This window comes from Pleurodeles waltl, chromosome 3_2 (genome assembly GCF_031143425.1).
Source record: "Pleurodeles waltl isolate 20211129_DDA chromosome 3_2, aPleWal1.hap1.20221129, whole genome shotgun sequence".
NCBI lineage: Eukaryota > Metazoa > Chordata > Amphibia > Caudata > Salamandridae > Pleurodeles > Pleurodeles waltl.
In genome coordinates, this window is record NC_090441.1 from 45,646,268 (window position 1) to 45,665,711 (window position 19,444).

The 19,444-nt window shown below is 39.9% G+C and overlaps 1 protein-coding gene across 1 annotated transcript in view; it reads left to right on the top strand.

Moving 5' to 3' along the window:
* The window catches only part of YWHAG (tyrosine 3-monooxygenase/tryptophan 5-monooxygenase activation protein gamma), a 106,450-nt gene extending 90,022 nt beyond the window's left edge, over positions 1 to 16,428 (top strand). The window contains exon 2 of the mRNA XM_069226716.1: positions 9,594 to 16,428. Within this exon, the coding sequence (XP_069082817.1) occupies positions 9,594 to 10,250 (657 nt within the window). The 3' untranslated portion in view covers positions 10,251 to 16,428. The remainder of the gene's footprint in view (positions 1 to 9,593) is intronic.
* The last annotated feature ends 3,016 nt before the right edge of the window (positions 16,429 to 19,444 follow it).

Here is a 19,444-nt window from a genome sequence, read left to right on the forward strand (position 1 = left end):
AAACCTACTAACTTGAATGTTTCTGGGGATTTCACCAGCTCTTATCTAATCTTTGCCCATACTTGGAGAGGTTGGAAATTTGCTCCTTACAAGGGCAGAAGTAAAACTTCACCAGGGTTGGGGAAAAATGGTTGGAGGGAAAGTGTACTAGTAAAATCTCAACAGATTTTCGCAAGAGCAAATCTACACATGCATATTTGCTCATACTAAAATGCATTTTTTTCTATGAGTAGGATTTCCTGACCTACTTTTGTAAATTCTTGTCAGTTAACAAAGCTGTAAATCAGCACACATTCAAGGACATATACCATAGGTGCACTTTTGTGACTTTCTTTAAGAACTTGATCCCTAACTACGTCAGGCGTTAACCAAGACCTTTTGTTTTTATTAAATTCTGGCTACCTGTCATCTGGCTAAAGTGTTCATTGTGAGTGACAGTATTCTGCTCCTTCACAAGGATCATATCTGCGCACACAGTAATTTTGTCCAGTGCCAGGGATTACTGAAGCAATGTGTGCTTTTTGAGACCAAAATATTTTTGCTTTTTGTCAGTGTTTGTTATAATGCTGAGGGCACCACAGCTCCCACAACAACGTTTTACAAAAACCATGCCACAAGACGCACAATGACAAACCAAAAGACTGACCACCAGTGTCAGGCCTTTGGCTTTGCCAATGCTTGTTTATTTTAATGTTTCCCAAAATCTTGTTGCAGCTAGTTCCACTGATTTTTCCATTATGAGTATTATTTGGGAATACCAGCGTACATCAACACATTTTACTTGAAATGGTATCTAAAATTAGTGTTTAGGAAAACATTTTTTTTCTTGGTTGCATTTTTTTTTTTAAACATTTTATTTTGAAAGCAAAGAATCATCAATTTTGCTTTCAAGCTTCTGCTAATATTTTTCATCTAACCAGAGAGCATTATACATAGTCTCATGCTGGTAAACTTTGCAAACGTGTGTGCACATGTTTTACTAGAACCACTGTCCGTAGTGCAGTCTAAGCTTACAACATATCCTTGCAGCGCTTGCCCTAAAAAGAAAGGCTTTGCGTTTATGAACCTGAAATAGAAGTTCGAACAAAATTAACAATGGGCACAAATATTATCTTAGCTGCAGACAGTGCCCTTTTCTGATCCATAATGTGGTACTGTAAACGGGCAGGCAAAGAGTTCGGACGTATAGGCCCAGCCCCCTGCAGCACAAAGGACAAAATAAACATGAAAGCTTGTTGTCCTTGACCCCAATCAATATGTCTTGGACGTCAGATTATAGGAATTCAACACTCCTGTAACCGATATAAGAAACGAGGATGATCTTTTGTTCCAAGCTGGTCTCTTCAGTCTTCCAGTGAGGATAGTAAATATTAGTTAGATTGGGTAAACTGTGACAACTTGATGATTCCAGATCACTCTGGAACTACAGATGTTCTTCATAGGGTTACATCTGTATCTTCTCACCTCATGCATTTGTTCTCAGCAATCCCATCTAGTGAACGTAAGAGGTTGACTGTTGAGCAGTGAGTCCATACCAAATCCAGCCTCGCTGTCCCTGGTTTTCACCTTGCAGTTGGGCATGTGCTGCCAGTCTCTTATTGGGATGTCCATTACAAAGAGCATGGTCACAAACAACTGATTAGTGAATCGGTGGAATTAATTGCTGAGCACTCTCCACCAGTTTGTGGGACAGATCAGATGGTTCTCTTTGCATAAATGTGTTGGAGCTGGAAGCTGCCTTTCTGATATTGTAAACATTCTTCGAGTTGGTGAGATGCAGAGTGGCAGTGATCCACAAAGAAAATACCACAACACTATTCTATGTGAAGACACAAGGCACAGTTTCATCCTAGCTGTTAAAGTAAGGCATGTTTCTGCTAGTCTTTCACTTTGGTGGAATCAATACCACTAGTGGAGTCACCCTGAGAAGGTTTCTCCCCAAGAGGAAAGTGTTCAGGAATTACATAATTTCATTGTAAAGGTCCAGGGTACTACATCCATAGATGGCATTGCCATTTGCTTAAACACCAGATGTGACCAATATGCCTGTTGTATTGGCAGAGGTTCAGGACCCTTAAGGGGCATTCCTCTTCTGAATCACTTTCTTATTACAAGGATCTTTTACATTTGAGTGCATGATAATCATTGTTGCTTTGCCTTGGGTTTGCATGTGTTATGGAGCTTATTCTTATAGAGCATGTCTTTCGTTAGACATGCTCCAAAGGGTTTAGAAACGCATTAGCCAAAGGAATGAACTCTTGTCAAAGGAGCAGTCGTTCTTCAATCCGTATTGCCAGCATTCAGCTTTATCAGGTGTTTTTTTTGCACAACCAAGTCTCTCCGCTGAGAACTTGTGATGGCTTTTAAGTCCTACACTTAGACTCTATAAAAGAGTCAGTGGCTCAGATTCAGCCATGGGGCACTAGCTAATAACATCAACCCGTCTACCTGCTCAGTGGTATACTTTTGTGTCTTTCCTGTCGGCTGCAACAAGTGGACACTTTCAAGACTTCACTTGGATCCACTGGATCCAGAAGAGACATAAGAAACCCTTCTTATGGTCAATAAAGCCGTTATGTGTTTAATAAGACTACATCTTTCTTTCACCTCCTCAACCCTGAACCCAGTCATGGGAAGGTTGATAAATACAACTTTTGAGCAGTTTCCTCCTTGTTTTTTTTCCATTGAAGACGTCTTTCTTAGGGACTATTGCAATCAGAAGACACATAGTGAGATGCAGACGCTGCACCTCCGACCAGTCGTCGCATACTACTTGGGCAAGGCTTCTTAGAGGATTCATCCTACATTTGTTACAAAATCACATTTGAAACTCCATCTAAAAAAAATATTGTTCTCGAAGTAGTCTTCTTTGTCCTTCTAAGGGACCTAAAATAGTGTGGGTGTCAGTTCTCCTTCCACATTTGTCTTGATAGATTAAAGGGCCTGCATTTGACTATTCAACTGTTCTTCACATTTGGAGGCAGTGCCAGATAAATAGCAAGCATCCTGTGGTACTCTCTTCTAGATGCTGTATGGAGCACAAAATCTATCTGTTGTCCAGGTTGACGTGACCAGAGCTAAAAAGGCCTCAGTGGCATTCTCTGTTCATGTTTTTGTCAGACACGTGCTGCAGAACATTACACTCAAGTCTTCCCTTAGAACCATTGCAAAATGTGGTTACTAACCTTTTTGTCCAGAGTTAAGCTAGCTGTACCACACCAAGACCCTACACTGACTCCTTTCTCGTTATTGAATGCTATAATCTATGCAGACACTAAGAATGGAAAATGCTCTGTAAGAGTAAAATCAAATTGGTAGATTTTAACTTAGTTTGTAATATTAATCGCATTATTGATGCCTTCCTAAAAACCCATCAGCCGAACGGCATGCGCAGATTTTCTCTTTTCTTTCCATGACTCATCCTGTGCCTTTTCAGTGTCGGTGGGCAAAGCTCAGGATGTTCTATTATGTGTATTTGTAAAGTGCACTAGCAGCCAAGAAATGTAGGTGTGTGTGTGTGTGTTGTGTGTGTGTATAGCCCTGACTATGGTAGGTGGGTTAAATGCAAAAAGCTGAAGACCTGCTTTTCAGAGTTCAAAAAGAAGGGGAGGCTCTAGGGTGGAGCTGGAGGTCGTTCCATGCTTTAGCAGCGAGTTAAGACCTTCTTACACATATCTCACGCATACACAGAACCGGATCATGAGGATGAGCGGAGTCCTGCTGGGGTGTGTGGTTGGTGGAAGAAATTAAGATTGTTTAGGTAGGTGAATTGTGTAGTTGTGTGTGTGGTTGGTATTGAGCGCATTTGTGTATCAGAAGCCAGTGTAGTTCCTGTGGTGTGATGTGGGTTCTGTGTGGAAGGTTGGTGGGGGGACGTGGTCAGTATAACTGAGTTATGGAGGATTTGTAGTTCTCTCGTGAGTTGCTTGTTGATCCCGGCATACCCATAATCCAAATGGCCGGTGACTAGGGTGTGATTGGACTTTTTTTTTTTTTTTTTTTTTTCTTTTCTTTTTTTTTATGTTGCTTGGGAGCCATTTGAAGATCTTCCTCAGCATCTTCGGGGTATCGAAGCAGGTTGCAGTGAGGACATTGACTTCTGTGGCCATGTCCCGTTTGCTGTTGATGGTTATTCCTGAGGTTCCTGGCATGATTTTGGGAGTAGGTGTGGGTGGGGATTGGCCGACCACCATTTGGAGTCCCATGGTGAGGGGTGCTTGTAAAGATCTCTACTTCTGACTTAGTGTTGAGCTTGGGACAGTTGGCTTTCAGCAAGTTAGCAACTTCAGTCATGCAGGTGGTGAACTTCTCTCTTGTGTAGGGGGTAATGTCCTTAAGGGGTAGTATGAGTTCTGTGTCCTCAGTGTAGGAGAGGATGTTGATGTTATGCATGCAAATGATGCAGGCCTGAGGGATCATGTATGTGTTGAAGTGGGTGCAGCTGAGTGATGAACCTTGAGACACTCTGCAGACAGGTTTGCGGACTGATGAGGATAAAAGTGCCAGGCTGACGCCTTGTGTTTGAACTCTTAAGAAGAAGATCCAGTGGAAAATGAGTCCTGAATGCCAGTCTTGTGCAGGTGTTTAATGGGGTGTGAGACCTTGTCAAATGCTGCAGAGGGATCCAGGATAGTTAGGGCTACTGTGTCTTGACCACCGATCACGTGGATGTGGTCTGTGACGATCAGTGCTGTTTCTGTACCACAGATGGGCTACATCTGGACTGCGTGGCGTTTAAGAACTGTGGTCGGTGAGTCTTTGGTTTCTGGCATGATGGGAAGGACATGGGTCTGTAGTTGGAAAGAGTGGCCAGGATAGTTTCTTGAGCATGACTGTGGCATGTTTCCAGGTGTCTAAGGAAAATGGCTGAGTTGATGAAGGCATTGAGGATTGGTGTTAGTGCTTTGCTGATCGGTAAGAGTCCTTTGGTGATGGGGCGGAAAAGACACAGGTCACATGGAGCCTCCGAGTGATGGGTGGTAAACAGCTATTGAAGTTGTTTTGTGATTCACCACTTTGTAGCAGGGACATCAAATGTTGAGAATATGAGCTAGCTAAAAGCATAAGAGTAACTGAGCTAACGTAAAGGTGCTTTTATATTGTAAAGAAATGAGGTAAAAGCTAGACAATTTAATGATGTCTTCTGTACTCACTTGATAATTTATATAATTATTTTTGTTCACTCTACCGGGATGCAATCCTTGAGTATGTTAGAATGATTTACAGAGTTAATGAACATTGAAAGGCCATGGCTTGAGCTATAAAGTGGTGGTGGTTGTTTGTAGTTCAACAAGTGAACGAAATGTTAGAATTGAGTAATAACATAAATTATTTTTTGGCAGTTCTAGCTTTACAATATTAGCAGTTAGAGTGGAAGGTCATGCAGGGTCTCTGTGTCAAAAGGTGACAGACAGAGATTGTATAGAATATCATCATTGTGCCACAGTAAATGCTCACTACTGAGAAGTGGTTCTCTGCCTGTGGAAGTGTTTCAGTTCTGATGAAAAGTGTAGGCATGCCCCCTTTGCTGTTTAAGAAGAGTACGTGTTTGGAGTCTTTGAGCACCTGTAGCCTGCAAGGGAGCTTTTGGCCAGACTACCAGTGTATACATGCTTAGTGCACTGAGTGCTAAGAACATTGATTCTCTAAGTACACAGATGCAAATGTTTTCTAGAAAATAAGCCATTCACCAATATTTTTTTGTCAAAAAATGATTGCTAGTTCATGTCGGAGCATATTTGAATGTGCCCAGGTATAGTTTGTATTGTCATAAGCTGTGTAAGTAAAGTGTTTATTCTATAGTTACTTAAAACCATTACAAAAGAGTCACAATCATAAAAAGAAATACCAACAGCACATTTAAAACTGTACAAATAGTAGTAAATGACATTGTTCGTTGCTGCATGGAGATGACAAAAGATGCAGCAACAAATTCAAGTCCATTAAAATAATTACGTAGCAGCTGGAGCAACCATTAAAAAAACACTAACATTACAAGACTGCGATTAAATCTCTGAGACCCTTTTAGTATGAAATGGGGACAGAATCGAGATGTTAAAGTGCAAATAGGTGTGTTAAAATCATATCTCAAACCTGTCATTTATACAGGGCCGAACCTTAAAGTGACAGATGTAAATCAAAAGGACCCCTTGGATACAAATCCAGAAAGGATCAAAATTTAATTGCGGCCTCTGTCATGGTTTAAAACTCATACACGATACAGCAATATGCAATATTGCGTACAATGTCCTTGGAAAACCTAGACCACATCTAATACGTGCCCACTATGTGTGGGGTTGGCACTGGTAAGTGCACAGTGCTGCCACTTTCAGCATCATGCTAGTTCACCCAGTGGTTGTGCAGCTAGAAACTTTGAAAACTTGTGTGCAACTGGGGCTTTTGATTGGCCCTAATCTGGCACTGTGGCATCATGCAGGCTCCGTCGAGCCGTGGCCATGAATTTACTAATCTGGGCCAGATCTTTTACAGTTGCTGCTGAATAGATTAATGGCATGGCCTTGTTGCAATGTACTGATCCCATTTTGCAGAAAAAGGGCCGAAAATAAATCCGTGTCTCAGCGAGCAGTGCAGGACAGCAGCATATCACATGAATAGCAGATTCTGGGGAAGAGGTACATAAACAAAAGTTTTTGCTGATCTTTGAAATATTCCAATGCGCCCTGTATTCGGTTAAGGGCATAGTTAAAAGTCTGGTCATTAGTATGTTGCTAAAGGCTTGTGTCTTAGGGCAGCTTTCAAATATGGTTGTAGGGGAGGCGCTTCATGTGATTGAGGTAGGCCCTCTTATCTGCAGATACCTCTGATTTTACTGATGCCCTGACCCCTCGATACTTGTTTACTTTGTGTGTTTTACTATCCACTTTAAGGCTTCCGTCGTCAATAGTGTGTTGTCTGTAGCCTCAAGGTTCACATTCAGTGTGGCTGCGGCCGTAAGTGGGTATTGTGACCATGTGGACTTTTAATCTTTCAAGATGGTACCTAGTTCGGTTTTCAATAACTCTGGAGGAGCGCTCAACACCTGATAGTAATACTTAAATATATCCTTTTCACAAAACATATCCATGGTTCCAAACCCAAATTCTATGCAAATCAATGTGCGCCGCTCTCATATGCTGTGTCCTGATCCAGCAATCGGCTTCTGACATATTTTTAAATGCTTATGATTTTTAAAAATATCATTAATGCATCGGCGAGGCAATACAGTAGACTTCAACTATATATTCATTTTACTCAACTATTATCCTCGTATGAAGCCTAACCTTTTAAATTGTGTTTTTTTTTTTCAACCCTAAAATACTTATGGTTATTAAAACAAAAGAAGGTCATGAGTCTCTGAATAGGTGCAACAGACGGACCCAGTCGTCCGTGAACTACTAATTAAGAACTACCGATCTAGAAAGAAACCTAGAGATTTTGCATTTTGTATCACTGGAGAGAAGAGGTTTGTAACCTTTTGACTTCTTTCGAATTCCACAAGATCATAACTGGAAGCCAGGAAACGCGGTCTAAGCAATTAAGAATTGAACATCAAAACAATACTCACGAGTACATGAGCTAGTGTACGTCAAACAAAAACAAATTGTGAAATGTGACTTAATTTAGAATCCAACGAAATACAACAATCACAATTTTAATAGGAAGGCTGAAGATTTTCAAAATGGATTCCTGAAAGATTAAGTTAAATGCTAGAGTCTCGCATATCACTCACACTTTCGTGCTGCTTATGTATGCTCTTTTATTGGTATAACAGTGCTTCAGTTGAGGCCACCAGTCCTCCACACTACATCCAGTTTGCTGTATTTTGCCTTAACTAGTAAAGCTATGGATATCAGCTTAATGTTTAGCTTCCAGTTGTAATTTTTCACAATTACAGTGCAGTTACATTTTTTTCACTTTAACATCTTCCTTTTTCATGTACATATATTTTCTTACTCTGACAAAATGTAGTTTTTTCATAGTGCTGGACGCCCTAGGTTGCATTGCAGACCCCAGGGTCCATGGATCACATCCTAAGAACCACTGCTTTAGAGTAAATGCCCTCTTCTTGGTGGCATGACCCATGCCACTGTTTGGGTCATTACAGATTAAAAGGAATTCAGTTTTACTCTGCTTCATTTTTAATAGACGTCTAGTCTTCCAGTTGCTTATTTTGAAATGAGTTCTCAAAGTGGCTGATTGTATCATGATTAATTCTTGCATATGTCTGTGTCTGTTCCACATTGTAGTGGTAGAAGAGGTCAAGGGTGTTTAAAGTAGGCCCTTACATTTAGATGCAACATGAACCAATGTAATATTGTCCCACTAATCCCAAACAGAGGGTATTAAGTGGGATAGTATATCAGCTTCTTTCATTAATAACTGCCAATAAACAGTCCCAGTACATTGAGTAAGCATTTGTTATCCTTAAGAATCTTGTATGCCTCATTGAGCATAGCTGTTTCAGTGTTGTCCTGATCTGAAACCTGACTGGTAATTGTTAAGAAGGGTATTTCTCTTGAAATATTGATTGTGCTGTTGAGCTACATGTTTCTCTATGGTTTTGGCTACAAAAGTTTGATCAGAGATATGAATGTAGTGCCATCCCTCTTTTTGTCACCCGTAAGGTTTCTTTATTTTTTTATCTTTTTACATTAGTTTGGGAATGCCAATTTTTAAAGATTTGTGGTCAACTGAAACACTGGTATTTTAACGCATTTGATGGTAGGAGAGAGGAAGTTGTGGATGAGACTCAGTTTGAAAGTGTTGGATCAGGTTGGTAGCTCTGAAGAGATTGTTTTTGCAAGAGCTTCTATGGTGAGGTAAAGAAGGTTGGCATGCTGTGTATAGGCATTTTATGGGTCTGATGTCATTTGGCAGGTGTATCCTCGTTGGATGCAACCTCTTGTATCATTTGCGAAAATCATCCACTTATGTACTATGAATGTCTGATGATAAGACCTAGGGTTTACAATAGTTTTTGTCCTAATAATCTCAAATAGTATTATGGGTCTGCTTTTTGCTGCTTTAATTTGCTCTTCAAGTATCTCGCCTTTTAGTTTAGTAAATTGTGTATCTTTTCCTTGCTGTTACATTTTTTTATGAGGGAGAGAACAGAACATCTCTATACTTGTTCCAGGGATATTGCGTGCATTCTCGTTCTGTGTCTTAGCCTAAGTGACAACCAGCTCTCATATGTTCCTAATTCTTCTTTTCGAGTTGGCACTTGAGTATCAATGATTATCAAAAAAGGAAGATGTTTGGTGTCCTACTACAGAGGAAATATTCTTATGGTCCATGCTCAATTATGTTGATGCCTTTAATCAAGGAGCTTTCAGTTCAGTTCAGTTTAGGTAGATATTTTCAGTCCTCCTGACCTAGGCATAGATTTGGGTTTAGATTTGGGTTTGGGTTTAGGCTGACGATTGGGGGTGGCGTTCCCAGGCAGACAATTGCATGTCATTCTGAAGGACAAAAGCATATAAAATGTTTATTATGAAAACTTTTTTATAGGAAAAAAACTATCTGTAGTTTAATTTACTTTAATATTCACATGACTAAATCACAATTTCACTTCTTTCCTCTTTTTCTTCAAGGTGACTGAGCTCAATGAGCCACTTTCCAATGAAGAAAGAAACCTGTTGTCCGTTGCGTACAAGAATGTGGTTGGGGCAAGACGTTCCTCCTGGCGGGTCATTAGTAGCATAGAACAGAAGACCTCTGCTGATGGAAATGAAAAGAAGATTGAAATGGTGCGAGCTTATCGTGAGAAAATTGAGAAGGAGCTAGAAGCAGTGTGCCAAGATGTTTTGAATTTGCTGGACAACTTCCTGATAAAGAACTGCAGTGAGACACAGTACGAAAGTAAGGTGTTCTACCTGAAGATGAAAGGAGACTACTACCGTTATCTAGCTGAAGTGGCGACTGGGGAAAAGAGAGCCACAGTGGTGGAATCATCAGAGAAGGCTTATAGTGAAGCCCATGAGATCAGCAAAGAGCACATGCAACCAACTCATCCTATTAGATTAGGCTTGGCCCTTAATTACTCGGTGTTCTACTATGAGATCCAGAATGCTCCTGAGCAGGCATGTCACCTGGCTAAGACTGCATTTGATGATGCCATTGCTGAGTTGGACACCCTCAATGAGGACTCATACAAGGACTCAACACTTATCATGCAACTACTTCGTGACAACCTTACACTCTGGACAAGCGACCAGCAGGATGACGATGGTGGAGAAGGCAACAATTAAATCTTTGAGGACTGATAGCCGCACGCTGATGCTACTACCGCAGTCTTTATTTTTTTCCCACAAGTGGGGTTTCAGGGTGGGGGAGGGGAGAGAAAGGGTAACCTTTCCAGGGTGAACCCCACCTCCTGTCTTGATTGCCTCCTCGACATTTTGCCAAAATACCACTAGTGGAAGTCAGACTGGCTGTGCTGGTATGGAAGGGCAGCCTCACACTGGCATAAGGACTGCAGTTTATAAATACAGGTGGAGCTGTTTTTTTTATTTATTGCTAGATAAAAGATTTGCAAGACAAATAATATCGATGGGGGTGGCCCTTATTTAAAAATAGTTTTGTGGTTCCAGTAAGTTGATGCTTGTGCATTTCGCTTATGCTTTTGTTTAATTCATTAAGTGCCATACTGTATGTGTTTTTTTTTTTTTTTTTCTCGTTTTTTTTCTTTGATTTACTTAATGCCTCCTAGCTGACAGTATTAACTGTTTATTTGCAGCCGTGTTACATCAAACACTGAGGGAATATTTGTCTTGGTGGAATTCGTGATGCCTGGTCGCCTAGCACAAACTGACATAGTTAGCGACAATCACCCCATCCCCCAATTCCATTCCATTTTCTTTTACAGAAATTCACGGTGGTTTAATCGGCATAATTGAGGCCTACTTTGCAGTGTGTTTTCCTTTTTTATGTAGCTCTATTAAAGTTACATTACACGTCACCTTAGAAAATGTACCACTGGAAAGGGTCATGAAAGTTAGGGGGGGTTAATGAGCAAGGAATCTTCAGATCTGTATGTTCTGTTAAGTAGTTAAGCTCTTGCCTTAAAAGCAGTTTCATCGCCTGTTTTGGGGCTCTGACGTTCTACTTTCACATTTTTCACTTCGATGGTCACCAAAGTTTCATAGTGAATCCAAATAGTGTATAGTTACTTCATAATTCTGCTGTTACAGTGGTGTTGTAGTACGTGGAAATGTGCATAAGTCAAAAGTCCAAGAAAGCAGAGTTTTGATTTTCCTGGAGTCATTTCAATACTTGATTGTTCGCAAATCTTTGATTTGATCATCGGCAGACTACCCGAGTAAACTGCAGTTTCTGTGCCCTTGGAATGCTCAGGATTAAGAACAACACTTTTTTGGAAGTAGTTTGTGAATACTTAATATAGTCGATAATAAAATTATGGTACTGGGAAATGCATTACACAATCTGTGTTCAAAATTCATTCCACAGAGATTGGTTGCTCAGTCAATGTCAACAGTTTATAGGTGTTTTGTTGATCCTCCAGTATGTTGTGTGGTTTGGTAGCATTTTTTGCTTCGCAAGAGGAGAGGTTTTCTTCATTGTGTTGGTGGTTCACTGCTGGTCTACTGCTCTGGCTGACCAATATATGAAAAAATATAACTTTCTATAAAGTGATACTGGTTTTAACCATAGCTAATGAAAATAAAATTTTAAACGGTGGAATGTGATAGAAATGTTTTTAGATTAGAGAGAATCCATCGATTTGGGGAATATACTGGCTTAAATGCAACAAAGCTCGGAAGTTCTAAATGGCTTCTTTCTGAAAATACAAGTTGTTTTTCTAAATTGCTGAAATGCGATTTGTGTCTGGGGAAAAAGTGTGGTTCTCCTGTCAATTCTCTGCTACAACTGGTGAAAAACCTCAGGTGTCACATACATATGACATTACAAGTGCTCTGCTTGCTTTTCCACTTGAAATCACTTGCTGTTGCAGTAGATGACATGATTAACAGTATGAGCTCTGGTCAGGCACATGTGGCAGCTTTATAATTCAGTACTAAGACCATCCTGCTGACGCCCACACTTAGGGAGTGGCTAGAAGGAAAAATAATTACAGACGTGAAATATACTGGCTTCAGCTCACATTCGAAGTAGAAAAGTACTCACTTGTCACTGAACTGAGGCGTTGTCTTATGTTTCTGACCTCTGTAAGTTATAGGTCACTAATGGAAAAGGAGCACTTGTCACTACAGTATATAAATTCAGCTTATGGGTAGCTTGTGAGTAGGTAGATTCTTTATTGGCAGAAAAAAAAAATCCTCTGTTTTTTGTGGCATTTTTCACTGTCAATGCTACATACATTTTGCATTTTGATGGATCATCTCAATAACCCCCTTCTAGAGCCATCCTTCTGGTCAGTTCTGCATATTTTGATGAGCACACTGATGTAAAAAATGCATCTCCTGTTGCATAGCTCCCAAGCAGCTAATGCAGGGAACTTAATATATCACAAATTATCCGATTTTTCGGTTTTTTTGTTGTTTTTTTTTGTTCCCACACTTTTTCTTCACAGAATCGACAGAACTAAGTAATCCATATCGTAAAATGATTCTTCATTTCTTAAATTACTTTAGCACTTGATATGGTTCATCAGTGTATTAATCCAAGGCCTCAGTGTATTTTGGCAATGTTTTTTTAGCAGGGGTTAAAACTTATTCCTGAGAGAGTCAAATGGTGTGTATCGGAGCACCCAGGAGTGTGTGGACCTAACTCTGGGGAGGCATCTTGTTTGCATATACTTGCTGAACTAAGGGGTTGTGCCTTAAATCTCTGTCCTCCTATAAGTCACCATTGAAAAAGGATCATGGACACGAAAGCATTTAAGATGTTGCTTAACGGCCAAAACTGCCAACTTTAGAACTAGGAGAACCAGGTTCGAGTCGTGGCTGCGGCTCTCCATGCTATGATTCTGGGCAACAGTGCTTAATTTGTGCTTGTTGTTTCCGGTGCTGAGCACCAGCACTTATTTTTGAGGGCCGGGGGATTATTCTTCTGCCTCAAACATTTGCTGCAAGCAAAAGACACATATGGGAAAGACGAAGGAAGGGAAAAACGAAAAAGCGTCACAATGGGAGAAAGCAGAACGCTGCAAAAGTGATCTGAAGGGGCAGAGAGTGGCTTTATATGGATTGAAGAGGCCAAAGATGGCTTCAGGATTACATTGCCTATGTATTCCGTGTTCCCACATTTAATTGCAGCAGCCGTGTGTTGAAGGAGAGCTTTGTGCACTTGCATATTTTTATGTACAAATTAGGCACTGCTGGGCAAATAACAAAAATTATGAATAATAATAATCTGACCTTGTGTAGTGTAATCTGGTGCTCATGTAAAGCGTTCCAATGCCCTTGAGTTGAGTTTGTGCTTTAAAACTGTAAACATTTAAAAAAAAAATGCAAACTCTGTTTACAGATGGCTCATGAGTAAGTAGATTGTTGTTTTTTTTGTCAGAAAAAGCGTTTCCTCTTGTGGTAAATTTGATGCCAGTGGTACATCCTTTTTTTTTTTTTTTTTTTTTTTTTTTTTTTTTTTTACATTTGGATGTGCCATCTATAATCCCTACCTTCTAGAACCATTCTGGTGAAATCTGAATGCTTCAAAAAGACAAATCCCCATTTCGACTTAGCAAGGTGGGTGTTGACTTTTCATTAATTGCAAATTGTCTACTTTAATTTTAAGTTTTGGCTGATTTATATTTGATTTCTTTGAATTGTGAAGCATTTGAGGGCTGCAGAAAATGTGAGTTGGAGAAAACATAAATTAAATCAATGCTGCTTAATGTTTGGTTCTTTAGGCCTACTTTTGAGGGTGCTGTGCCCTAACTCTAGGTGGCCAGCGCACTGCTGGTCGCTCTCCCATCTTAATGTTACCAAAGAGTCTTGAGTACTTATCAAAATACTTTAGGTGAGTGCATGACATGTTTCCAGAATAAATTGAGGAGATTAGCAAGAATTAACGTTTAGACTATTTGGGGGTATTGGAATGTCTTAAACACTAAGGTTTTGTTTAATCCTCTTGAGAAGGACTTGACACTCTCAGGAGGAGGTTCAAGATAAGCTCCGCGCACAATTGTAGATTTTAGGGAGGTATGACACTATTTTCAACAAGTCCCTGAAACCAATGAATTATTAAAAAATAGTTATTAGAATTCAAATGTATGCACACCAGAATACATGTGCCTATATTGTATCTGTACTTACATAAATACATATATTCATGTTGCCTATATATAAGCAAGGTTTGTATGTTTAGTTTTGCAGTTTGACAAAAGCCACATAGATTTTCCAGAGCAAGACTTTTATGGTTTTTATAAGCCAATATGAAGTGACTTTGAATGGTCATTATGAAAGATGTGCTTCCTTTTAAAGCCTTTTACAAAAAATTGAACTGAACAGAAATGGAGTAGCCTAAGAATTAAATAGATTTTTGGGGTGGGGTAGAATGCAAGAACTCTAAAACAGCTGTTTGCAGGGAGATAGGGAAAGTGTTGTAGAGAAACGTCAGGATACGCCCATAAGGTAAAATAAGTGTTTACTTGTAAACGAGACTTGAGTGTGGATCACTTCACCAGCCAGTTGTCAGCTGACTCCATTTAGAATCTCCAACCTCAAGCAACCACACACTTAGAATTTGTCACAATTTAACAGCCTGCACCTTAAAGGCAAAACACATCCTCTCTCCTTCTAACTATATATATATATATATATATATATATATATATATATATATATATATATATGAAAAATCCTAGAAAGAAATGTACATTAACTGCAAAACACATGCAGGAATTCTCAGTTCTTTACATAATCTTGTACATGTGCTGGGTCTCTCTGAAATCTCTGTGCCCTAGACCACATATTCACCTCCCTAACATGATGTTCCACATGACAGGCACTTAATCCTATTGCACTCTTCACTGGCTGGAAATCCTCAACAAAATTGTTGTAATGAAACATTAGGTTACTTCCTTAAAGTAAAATGAAGCATGTATTTGTAAACATGAGCAGAGTATGGGTTTTCGTAACCAGTCTACTGACTAAGTTCTGAATCTCCAAGCTCGAAGCACAATACCCACAGACTTTATCACAAGATAATATTCTGTGCCTTCAAGGCATAACAGAGCATACCAAATTACAGCTTAGTTGTGAAGGATTATGTTATAAATTCATATGGTGACCATGAGCACCTAAGTAGATTTTAATGACCAATTCTTGCTGTGAGCATGGTCCCAAGGCCCAAAAATGGACCTCCCGCACTTAAATTTTATAAATCTGAGTTATTGTGCTGCATGCATCCAAGCCTCTAATTTCTTCTTGGTGGCGTTTTTTTAAATTGGAGTTGTTGGGTGGCATATTCCCCAATACAAACGTCACAGATTTCTCACTATTCATCTACACCCCATAGATAATCTTGTGATGTCCCTCCCATTATTTGAGGACTGACGTTCTTGTGTGCTCGAAGAGGTGCAGTCTGGTGTTTCAGGATCCTGTACATTGGGATTAACAAGACTGGAGGATGATGATGGTATGCCGTGCAGAATGGGGCCATGGCTTAGGTAAACTGCTTATTCTTAAAACTGAAAGTCCCTTGCGAGAATGGGGTAGTGATAACTAATCTTAACAAGGATTCGATTTCATCTTGTGTATAATTCTAGAAATGAAGTGAAATCACGGTGACCCTGGTCCACAATTTGAATGATTCTACTGGGTATGAAGTATATTTTCCTCCTACATAGCTTTTATCAGTAGTATATTGCCTGTTTAAACACTTTGTCTCATCTACCCATTGTAATTTTAAAAGAATTTACTGGAATTACACAACTATTTGTTTTGTATGTTCATGTCTGCTTGAGCTCTAGCTGCTGTTGGGAACCTAAAGAAAAGATGGTACGAAGATTACATACAGTTGGGGAATGTATAAAATTGATTTTAAGCAGCTTGAATGAAGTTTGCTGTCGTTTAATTTTAAGAATTGCACTTGCCTATGATAACTGTCTCTCCAAGAAAAGGATTACTGCTGCATTACTCTTGACGATACAATATTGTGCATGCTAGTGTTGTATTTCTAAACGGTAGCTTGACATTTATTAACTCATGCTGTAGGTGTTATGTATTCCTATGACAAAAAAAAATAGTCCAACAATTTCTAAAGCTTTTTTAAAATGTTATTTATTTTCTTCCCTGTTGGAGAGTTTGCTCAACCAACCAGTAATCGTACCAATTGATCTGTTATGGATGTTGCTGTAGTGACATGCTATATTGTTGTGTAGACACTTTATTTGAAATACTTCAAAAAAAAAAAAAAAAAAACACCAGTGTTAGTTTGATTTTAATGTCTGGTGTTCGTCCTGGTGAAAATCTAATACAGTGTAGAAAAAACAATGTTTTTGAATGAGCTGATGTTTGTGCTTTTTTGTCATGCTACTACAGTGAACTATTTAAGGTCTGATCAGTGGTTCTCATTTTTCCCTTTATTAAGTTTCCCCAAATTGTTTTTGTTGGCTATTATTTTGACACGGACCATTCTTAGCAGTTTTTCCTCAGTGATGGAATAACATGAATGTGAGTAATTATGTAGCCGTCGCACATTGAGCAAATAAACTTACAGATCTGATGCTCTTTGTAGTATGTATTGTATTTATTTTGACCTGGCAGAATTGCCAACAGTCAGAGTTCCTGACTCCAGTTTTAATTTGCATACCTCCCAAGTTTGTCCATTTCTCTGAAAGTAATTTGAGAATCTTGCTTTTCACACGGGCCCTGCTCTTTCTTCTTTCTCAGATATTTGTCATAGTGTGAAAGCCATCGGAACTCTCTCAGTTGAAGAAACCAGGCATATATAATAATTTTCAAAGTTTTTATTTCCTATTCAGACACAAGGATGCCAGCCGCACCAGTGACAGGATTCCTCCCTCGACCATTGCCCTCTGAATTATATTCTTGCCACAGCCACTTCTATACAACATTCCATACAATTACTCTTCGAGCCTTGGCTTTAAAAACCTTGAGCACTGTGCTACATTGAGCACAAAAGAAATCACAGATTATAAGGATTCTGTTGTTCTGGTGTTCTAAACGTTTTACGTCTCTCTAATCTAGGATATACGTCATTAAAAAATAAAATGGTGCACCTCACCCTGTTTTCTGTTTGGAAATGTCCTCAAATGTTCTTATTATTTCATTCAAATGTCACTTTGTTGCGAATCTTCTGCACAATAGACAAGAAGCCACCTGCCTTTCTGGTTTATTTATAATCTAATTTATAATCTATTTATTTTCATATATTATAAAAGTTCAAAACGATATACAGCAGTGGTTTTTTAATATATATATTTTTTAACCGATGTCCAGCTGAAGCACCAATGTCTTGTTCAACAAGAGCTAGGGCAATCCACACCTCGTTCCATTGTGTAGTGCATTGGAAAAATCACAGCTTACAAACAGTTTACACATTTCAACATCGTTATCTGTATCCCCTGTTTTGTGCTCCCATCTGGTATACTTTACTCTGTCCACACTGCAACACTTTGTACTCTTTTACCTAGCATCTGCGGTGGTCAAGTTACTTGCCTGACGGACAAAAGGTAGGAAACATGAGCGCACTGATGACCAATTTTGTCTCCTCATTTCCCCTTTCATAGCCCTTTCCGTTTTTTTCTCTGCTCCTGCTGATTTAGGTCTAGTGTTAGCCAAGACCTTTTTGATTTCATTAAAATATGTATACTGTACTTAAATATAGGGGATTTTAACCACCTCCCTTCATCTATTGACCTGTTGTGACATTCACATTTTGCTTACGCCCACTACAGCATATAGCAGTGGGTCAGCCTACGTAAGCCACTGATTAACTTCACTTTGAGTGACTGTGTTTTGCTCTACTCACAAGGAGCACATCCACACACAGGCTAGTTCCTTCAGTACGAGTGGTTTTGTTTTTACTTTATAATATAATTACGTTAGTGTAGTGTTTGTGTTTAGAGCCTGATGTGGTAGCAGGGCACTTCTGATGCACATGCTATATTTATTGGATCCCTTCTCTTGCCAAAGCTGTTGTAAATTCCATTTGAAGTGTTTGCTTTTCTGGCTGCTGCTATTCGACAGCATACTAGATGGTGTCCATTTGAAACTGTGCTGTATTGTTATCCTCCCATTTATTTATTTTTTCTTTCTTTCATTCTTTCTTAACTTATTTCCTTCTTTCTTTTCTTTAATTTTTCTTTCCTTTGATTCTTCTAATTTCTATATTTTCTTTATTTCTCTCCCAAACTTTTTTTTTTTTTTAACTCTTTATAGTCAAGACCTTTGATTTTACTAAGACTTCATCCATTATTTTGTGGGTGGTATCATTCACATTTTTCTTCTGCCCACTCCAGCATGCCTTTAAGTGCAATGACTAACTTCACTGTTTATGGCTTGCCACCCTTTCACTAGAAACACATACAAAGTACCAGGGAGTTATATATATTTTGTGTGTTTAAGCGCAACATGCTAGCCTCTATCTTTTTCCCCTTCCAGCACTACATTGCATAGACTTCTGGGTGAATCTGCAGTTCTCACTGCCTTCTCCCTTCCGCCATTGGTGTTTGTGTGGCGCTCACTCATATCAATTCCGGGGGTAGTCAGGTTGTCCTGTTTCTCCTTGAAAGGTGGCCTTTGTCCTTTGATTCCTTTCTGCCTGGGTCCTCACTCTGTTTGCACTCTGGGACTTCTAGTATCGCGTTCTCTTGACTGTCACTGTTCTTACTTGAGCATTTTCTGTCTGACCCGAACTAATGTGTATATTCCTACAGAGAATGTAGTATTGTACAAGATAAATGGGCTTATCATAAACATCATCACCATCTAGGGGTGTGGCTAGGCGCCGAGCAAGATGGCCGCATAGTCCAGCGGCTCCGTAACAGCACCTAAAAGGCCTGCAAATCTGTTCTGTAAATCTGGACCAGAGCCAGGGGAAAGCATTTGGTTGGGAGTCCAAGGGGCCCGAGTCCTAAACGATCAAAAACATAGGTGGGGCAAAGGGCTGATGGTGCAGTTGCAGTATGCAGGCTGGACAGAGCTGTGGGGAAAAAATGGTGAGCGGAAAGATCGTAGGTGGCCGGGAGTGGAGTAACTGAAGAGCGTGGCCTCCAATGAGGAGAAGCGGCAGAAGAGAAAACGCTGGCGGGAGCAGGCCGAGGCCCTCTGACTCAGGTGGTGCTGGAAGAGGGAGAAGGCACTGAGGCGATGTGAGCAACCCTGCCAGGGAGGACCGCAATGCCTCCACGGTGCCTGTGAGCCTGTGGTGCGCAAGGAGTGCCGCAGGGCAAGGTAAGCGCCAGAGGGGCAGACCAAACAGGCTGGGAGGAGATGCAGCACTGGGGGCCAAAGAGACAACAGTGGCCTGCGAGTAGCCAGAGAGGCGGCAAGCA